The sequence below is a fragment of the Lactuca sativa genome, chromosome 8, assembly GCF_002870075.4.
Source record: "Lactuca sativa cultivar Salinas chromosome 8, Lsat_Salinas_v11, whole genome shotgun sequence".
Classification (NCBI taxonomy): Eukaryota; Viridiplantae; Streptophyta; class Magnoliopsida; order Asterales; family Asteraceae; genus Lactuca; species Lactuca sativa.
Window position 1 is genome coordinate 183,233,200 of NC_056630.2, and position 8,265 is coordinate 183,241,464.

General features: G+C 31.4%; 2 protein-coding genes across 2 annotated transcripts; both read right to left on the reverse strand.

The window, feature by feature from the left end:
- Positions 1-1,603: 1,603 nt before the first annotated feature.
- LOC111881765 (uncharacterized) lies at positions 1,604-3,143 on the reverse strand. The gene is made up of 4 exons (XM_023878159.1): positions 2,816-3,143; positions 1,994-2,602; positions 1,722-1,846; positions 1,604-1,609 (listed from the first exon to the last, which is right to left on the reverse strand). Exons 1-4 carry the CDS (start codon positions 3,141-3,143, stop codon positions 1,604-1,606), a joined length of 1,068 nt encoding a protein of 355 aa, XP_023733927.1.
- A 1,543-nt stretch (positions 3,144-4,686) lies between these two features.
- On the reverse strand, positions 4,687-6,138 carry LOC111881766 (uncharacterized). Its single transcript, XM_023878160.2, has 3 exons — positions 5,607-6,138; positions 5,500-5,509; positions 4,687-5,410 (listed from the first exon to the last, which is right to left on the reverse strand). The coding sequence occupies exons 1-3, from the start codon at positions 6,136-6,138 to the stop codon at positions 4,687-4,689; spliced, it is 1,266 nt and encodes a 421-aa protein (XP_023733928.2).
- Positions 6,139-8,265: the final 2,127 nt, after the last annotated feature.

Genomic DNA, 8,265 nt, shown 5'->3' on the forward strand with positions numbered 1-8,265 from the left:
CAAATATGTTGTTATATGTAAACCATTATCATTTTAAAGCTACAACTTTTGAATAATTTATATAAAATACTTAAATTATTAATTTAAATATAACCTTACAAGATCAACTTAAATATAAATTTTAGTTCAACTTAAACAATCTATAGAATATTTTGTACAAAGTTAAAAATGATAAATTTTAGTGTATTTCTAATAATGATTATAAGTTGGTTAATAAGGTTAAATAAGTATCAAATCCTAAGTGTAATCATAAATAAACTAAATTTCAATATTAAAATAATATTTTTACTTCTACTTATAAAGTTATGTCTTTAACTTTTAACATATTATACTAAATTTATTAGATTTAATATGTTGTTGTATGTAAACCATTATCAGTTTAAAGCTACAACTTTTGAACAGTTTGGAAAAAATACTTAATTTGTTAATTTAAATATAACATTACAGGGTTAACTTCAATATAAATTTCAGTTTCACTTAAAAAAACCAAAGAATATTTTGTTAATTGTTAAAAGTGATAAATTATAGTGATAAATGCAAAAACTGAATTATAATATAAATTTAACTAAAATATTTTCTAAATATATTTTTATAATTGTTAAAAGTATTTAAATAAGTAACTTAAAATAACTTACAATAACAATAGTTAAAAATAACTCTATATAATGATTATATTGTTTTCTTTAAAATAAAAAAAAATTATTTGATGTTTTAAATAATTACAATGATAAAAATTGAAATGTTAAGCAAATAAATTTAAAAAAATTAATTAAGAATAACAACAACTATAAATAACATTAAACCATATATTATATTTAATTTTATTTATGAGTAACCCGTGGGTAGAGGTAGTTCAAAAGATTGAGATTATGCAGTTTTAATAGATGTATATATTATCATATAATTCAAAATAATCAATATATTATATCAACTTAGTATACAAATTATTATATCAAATTCAACAACAACAATATTGTTATATTAAAAAAAACATATATTTGTAAAGATTTCAGCTATATAGATGCTTATGCATAACGCGCGGGCATTCGCCTAGTTAATATATAAACATATAATATATTAAAAGTCCCCATGGAGATTTCTGAATAAGAAAATTTGTCCATGCTTCTGTCTTAGTTGTTATTATTATTATTATTATTTAAAATAGCCCATATAAAATCGGGTCCCAATTAAAGTCTTAGGGTTCTTACTTGTCATTATACTTATATTATGAGGAGAAGGTCAATATAGTGTTTATTATTTTGTTAACTAAAGCTACCGGCCCATGATGACTTCATGAAAGCTAACGTCATATACACTTTGTTTCAATTTGTTCTAAATTATTGAAATAAACACTTCAACAATTCTTAGACGGAGAGTGTTGAGGGAAATTTATCTCACTTTTTTTTGGGTTATACCTCCATTTTTTTTTTTTTTTTTTCTTTTTTTCATCTAAAAGCTAAGGAATGAGTGCAAAGCCATTCCCTCACTTTTTTTTATTAAATAAAATTATTTTTTTTTTATGATTTATAATTTTTAAATTAATATCAAACATAAAATCTAATTAAAAATAAAAAACATTTCATTAATTAAAATAGAAATTACATTAAACCTAACATTTAAATAAGTATAAAAAAATGCAAAAAAAAAAAAAAATCAAACAACCCACAACATAGAAAACATAATTAATATCCTAATTTTATTTAAACCAAAATACGTCACACGGAATCATCGTCTTCGTCATTGCCCTCATCGTCCTCTTCATCGCCTTGATCGTCTGTATCATTCTCCCCAGCGTTACTCTCGTCGTCGGAATCTTCACTCTCGACGAACATATCAGAATCTTCGTCTGATCCGGCAAACAAATTATCGTGACCAAACTTTAACGGGGGCTGAATATGAGCCCTATAAATGTGCTCCACCAAATCAACACGAAGGGCGTGATGAATGTCTTGATTGTGTACTTCTCTTCTATTCACCCTATACTCTTATGTACCAACGACTACTCCTTCGACATTTGGCAAAACTTCATTTTCGTTGTATCGGCATATCGCTCTTCCTTCGTCTTCAAGAATCATATTATGCAATATGATACATGCATACATTACGTGTTGTAACCTTTTCACCTCATATGACCTTGCCCCGACCGTTAGTACTTGCGAACGTCTTTTAAGTACACCAAATGTTTGCTCCACATCCTTCCTAGCTGACTGTTGCGCCTCTTTAAACTTTTTCCTTTTCGGGTCGTTAGGACATGTAAACGATTTCACAAAAACAGACAAGGGAGGATATATACCATCAGTAAGATAGTATCCACGCTTATATGCTACCCCATTTGCTTTAAAAGGTACATCGTGCGACTTTCCAAGGTAGATATCGTTGAATACCGGCGATTGGTTTAGCACATTGATGTCATTGTTTGCACCAGCTGGACCAAAGAATGCATGCCATATCCAAAGATCATGTGATGCGATAGCCTCTAGAATGATCGCCGGCTCTTTGTGGTCGCCTCGCATGTACTGACCACGCCATGCGTTGGGGCATAATGACCAACTCCAATGCATGCAATCGATACTACCTAGCATTCCAAGGAATCCATGCTTGCCTTCATGCACCATGTAAAATTAGTGGATATCGTTTATAGTTGGTTTGCACAAATATCATTTCCCATAAACCAAACAGATCGCTTTAAAGAACTTGTACACACACTTCCACACGGTACGCTTTGACATCCTAAAATACTCGTCCCATTTGTCTATGCCCATGCCGTATGCTAGATGACGAATTGAGGCCGTGCATTTTTGAATGGGAGAGAAACCTTTTTTCCGCATTGCATCCATTTTCCATTGGAAATATGGAAAGTGGCCTTCCAAATCGCCAACAATACGTAAGAATAGTTCCTTCCTCATCCGAAACCGACGTCGAAACTTTACAACATGGATGGCGTCATCTACAAAATAATCTTCTATAAGGAGATCATGTTTGGCTTCGTGATTTCTACGCAACGGCGACTTTCTTAGGTTAGATCGTGCACATGATGTTTCGCCTAGTCGATTTTGATAGTATGCAACCGTTTTCGCCATGACGGAACCGATAAACGTAGCCTCCTCTACAGCCGTCGAATCGGATGATGAAGATGATGACATTTTGAATAATATATTTTGGAGAGAAATATAGGTTATTGGTTAAAAAAATGGTAGAATATTTGAGTATTTATAGGTTTAGAAAAGGGAAAGAATATATATATATATATATATATATATATATATATATATATATATATATATATATATATATATATATATATATAGCCGTTTGGAATAGAAAAAGAAAAAAGAAAGGAAAAAAAAGCAACAACTAATCATGTGAAGAGAGAGAGAGAGAGAGAGAGAGCGGGACTCTCTCCCCCACCTTCTTCCTGCGTTCCCTTTCCCGCACCCCCGGTGCGGTGTTTCTTCGTTCGAGATCGTTTCCCGCGGTTTCCCCGCTCTCCACTCCGTCCGGCCTTAGAGTCGCGTATATAGTTCATAGTTAGATTTGTGTCCACAAAAATATACACAAACAAATAATCTAATCTGTCACACCCCCAAACCGAAACGACGGAAACGTTCGGGGGAGGAGGACGTCATGTTTAGTATCACAAGACATGCATCATAGTAATCAAAGTAATAAACAACTATTTCATTATAAACAAAGTGTTTACAAAGTATGTGGTTCACAAAACATAGACTACACATGTAAATAACAAAACAAGACATGAAGTTATTATGCTCCATCTTCTGAATCCCAGAGCGGGTACCTGTCTACTAGTTTCCTAAGAATACAAATTATTTTGAAAGAGTATATCAGCATTTAAACTAGTGAGTTCATAAGATTTTAGTGATGTAAGTAAGTTGAAAGTTCTTTTAGAAAAGTTCGCCTGTTCCTCCAGAAAATCCTATATTTCCTGCTTTGATGAAAGATAAGTAAAAATGACTCTACAATCCTTTCTATGAGTACTAAGTGGATACAAGTTATATAAAACCCAGAGTAAACAAACAATCGATTGTGCGTATCTGCCCTAAGCCCACAACCAAACAAGGAATAGGGAATGAGGCGAAAGACGCACCTCCCATTGTTTGTTAGATCATCGTTGTATATAACCTTGGCGTATTCACTTGGTACTCACAGAGCTAACTGCAATAGCTCCTTTATATTTGATGAAAAACAATCTTTAAGAAAAACCTTATTTCTTTTAGTAAAAATGGTAACCACAATGGTTCCTTCTAATATCGAATAAATAGTTAGTTGTGTAAATCTGCCTTAAGTCTACAACCAAACAAGGAACAGGAAGTAAGGCGAAAAACACACATCCAACTACCTATCGGGTATTAATTATATATAACCGTGATGTATAGACCAAGGTATTATAGAATTAACCACTTAGGGTCCTTTAAGTTATACTGGTTTAATAAAATAGATTAAACCCTTTACTAGTAAGTTTCTAGTTTTGTATACCAAATGCTCTATTTGAAAAGTATGTTTTGTACTAGAAAAATGTGCATTGAATTCAGGGTCGGTCCATTGATTTTCAATGCCCGAGGCGAGATTCAAAATTATGCCTTTATTTAATTAAAAAAATAGCAAAAATTAAATAAATTTTATAGTCAAACCAAAACAAGGTTACACAAACAGAAGCATACATAAAATTTATCGAAAACGATGCCTCCTTGCATTTTTTGAAGCAAAAACATCTATTATTTTATCATAATCAAGACTTCGTAGGAATTTACTTTCAATACTCAAAATTACTAATCTATTTAATCTTTCTTTAGTCATGGTACTCCGAAGATATGATTTCAATAACTTCAATTTCGAAAAACTTCTTTCCGCGGAAGCAACCGTGACCGATACCGTCAACAAAATCCTATATGCCACCAACACATTGGGAAACATGTCCATTTCCTTTGCAAACGCCATAATTTGAATGGCTGTCCAAGGAAGTTCACCTTTGTATGCTTCATCCGACAACATTTCCTGCAAAACTTGTAACTCAATAAATAAATCTTTTCCATCAATATCAAGGTCCTCACTATTTGTCAAACTAGTTTCAAGTTTCTTACAACATTTTTTTAATTCATCATCAAATAAAGATTTTAACTTTAAACCATCAAACAAAAATCCAAAAATAGATTTAAAATGTTGCATTTGCTCAAATCTACTTCTCAATTGATTTAGAGTCATATCTACTATAACAATAAAATAATCAGTTTTAAAATTTTCTTGAGAAGATTTTTGTTCTCTTTCGCTATTTGGAATTTCATCAAATTGTTTTTTTCTACTATAAACACGTTTGATAGGAAATTTTGGTTCAACTCCAATATTTTTTGCTATTTCTTTAGCCTCATTAATAGCAGAGTCAAACCCGTTTTCCCTATATTTTTCAAAATAATTAACTAATCCCACTAAGTTTTTTATTGCAACATCAAGAATCATATCTTTGGATTGTAATTTTTTACTTACCAAATTAATTCTACATAAAATTTCATGCCATATCACTAAACTTAAAATAAATTCAAAATTAGAAAATTCACCATTTACTAGTGATTCTGCATCTCTACAAACCTTACCATCATCACTCACTTGAGCTAATTTTGTTAATGCTTCTTTATTTGAAAAAGTTGAGTTTTTTATTGCTTTAACACTTTCAATGTGACTTTCCCAACGAGTAGTAGATAATGATTTCAGGGTTAATTCATCAACATGATCAAGTAAAACACTCCATCTATGTGTGGAGCTAGAAAAACCATTATATATTGTTTGACACGTACCAAAAAAAGTTTTAGCTTTATGACAAGAATTTGCCATATCACACAAAACTAAGTTTAAACTATGACATCCAAAAGGCATATAAAAAGCTTTTGAGTTTATATCAAGTAATCTTTTTTGTACACCTTGATGTTTGTCTTTCATATTTGCTCCATTATCAAATCCTTGTCCTCGGATACAATTTATATCCAAATCAAGAGATTTTAAAGCATTTTGTAACACATTAAAAAGTCCTAAACCAGATGTATCTTCTACAATTAAAAAGTCTAAAAAAAACTCTTCAACTTTTATTAGAACTCTTGTAATATCAACACATCTAATAATTAAAGTCATTTGTTTTTACGACTTACATCCGGAGTGCAATCTAGAATTATCGAAAAATATTTTGAATTTTTTATTTATCTAATAATTGCACTTTTTACTTCGGATGCCAACATTTCAATTAATTCATTTTGAATTTTATGACTAAGGTAATGAAAATGACTTTTTTTTTATATTGAATAAGTTGAAAATGGTGTTTCATTACGGGATCAAACTCAACAATCATTTGAAGTACACCGAAAAAGTTACCATTAGATTTCTCATATATTTTTTCATTAGTTCCATGAAAAGCCAAGTTATATTCAGCTAAACATTTTACAACAACAATTATTCTTATGAAAACTTCTTTCTAATGTTGAGTATCTTTTTTTATTCTTTCTTGTAACTCTTTATCAATTGTTTCATTTTTCCTTAACCTAAGTCGTGTTTGTGTCCATGTTTTTAAATTAATCATGTGTTCAGAACTATGTTCATGTTCATTCAAATTTTCACTAAGATGTTTCCAATCATTAATTCCTTCGGTTGCCAAATTACTTCTACATCGAGTTGTTTTAAATAACTTACAACAAAAACAAAACACTTTATCAAGTTCTTTCGAATACACCAACCACTTTCTATCATAAGAGTCACCATTTCTTAATTTACGAACATAAAATTCACAAGAAAAATGTCTACCTAGTGCATCTTTTGGAAAATACTTGTTATTTTCAATTTCCCTAATAGGCCATTTTTCTACAAGCAAATCTTTCATTTTTAAATCTAACTTATCCCATACTCTTGGATCAAAAATATTAATATCACTAGATTTATCAACAAAATCATTATTTTCAATATCATTAAAATTTTCAATAGGTTCATTAGAAGTTTCAATTGGACCTTTAGAATTATCAACAAAATCATTAGTTTCAACATCATTAGAATTTTTGTAACGCCCGTAGATCAGGGTTAGTCAATTTAAAGACGATAAGCGTAAAAAATGACTTTTTGATACAAGATTATTTAGGATGAATAATATTAACTAAGTTGTAGTATATGTTACAAGGATTCCGTACATATAAAGAATACCGAAATCTGAGTTATAACGAAGAAGTTATGACCTGTCGAAGTTTCGTGATAGAACCGGCACGACACAGCGCCACGTAAAAAGGTGAATTTACGTTAGAGCGATATTTAGCCTTAGCGATCTAAACGAAATTCGTAGAGTTCGTTAAACCATGAGCGTGCATAAAAAGAACACCCAAATTTGACTTCGTATGAGGAAGTTAAGATTTTTCGAAGTTTCGACTTAGCGGTATGCAGCCCGAATACTCGATTTGAGACCGAGCGGTTTTTAGCCGAAACAATCTAAATGAGAATTGAAGATATCTTGAACTGTAGTAAAATGATAAAAATACAGGTGAAAATGGACGTCGGATGAAGAAGTTATGAATTTATAACGGAGTTTTCTTGTCCAGACCTAATAAAAATAAATAATAAAAATAAAGTCAAAATTAGCCGACGGAGTCTAAGCAAAAGTTGTAGAGAGTAGTCTCACCTACACGTGGATATAAAGAACGTCGAAAACGGAGTACGTATGAGGAAGATATGAATTTTTGAAATTTATTAAATAATTAAAATATTAAATTTAAATATAAATTTCGATATTATCCAAAGGGGGGAGTGAGCGACCCTATCCTCATTACGCCCAGCGTAATTTAAAGTTACGCCCAGTGTAATTCGGGCCCCCTATAAAAGGAAGTCGAGGGCAGCCGCATTCTATTGCTCCATTCTTCCTTACTCTCTCGTTTTTACCTTGTTTTGCGTGCAACTTATACCCCGAAGCCCCGGTATCATTCCCGAGCCCCGAAGCAACTCCCGAAGCCCCGAAGATCCCGAGAAGTGAGATTCCCGAGCCGAAGCTCTGCCCGCGAGAAGTCAATTTTTGTGAAGATCTTCCAGATCTACCGAAGAATACTACTTCTACAAGTCGTGGTGTTGTTCGATCATCTTCTAATCAAGTGAGTGTGTGGTCACTTTCTTCTAACACATAAATATTAAGTATTTGCTATGAAATACATGCTACGTGTATAATATTTTGTTGTTTATTTGAGATGATTGTGGAATGGATGAATTATATAAGTTTTAATGAGTTAAACTATA

Coding starts and splice junctions, on each gene's coding strand:
- LOC111881765 (XM_023878159.1), bottom strand. CDS start 3,143: ATGTCATCATCTTCATCATCCGATTCGACGGCTGTAGAGGAGGCTACG. Junction 2,603..2,815: donor GGATGCAATGCGGAAAAAAG/GTTTCTCTCCCA, acceptor TGGTGCATGAAG/GCAAGCATGGATTCCTTGGA. Junction 1,847..1,993: donor TGTCGAAGGAGTAGTCGTTG/GTACATAAGAGT, acceptor TTGCCGGATCAG/ACGAAGATTCTGATATGTTC.
- LOC111881766 (XM_023878160.2), bottom strand. CDS start 6,138: ATGACTTTAATTATTAGATGTGTTGATATTACAAGAGTTCTAATAAAA.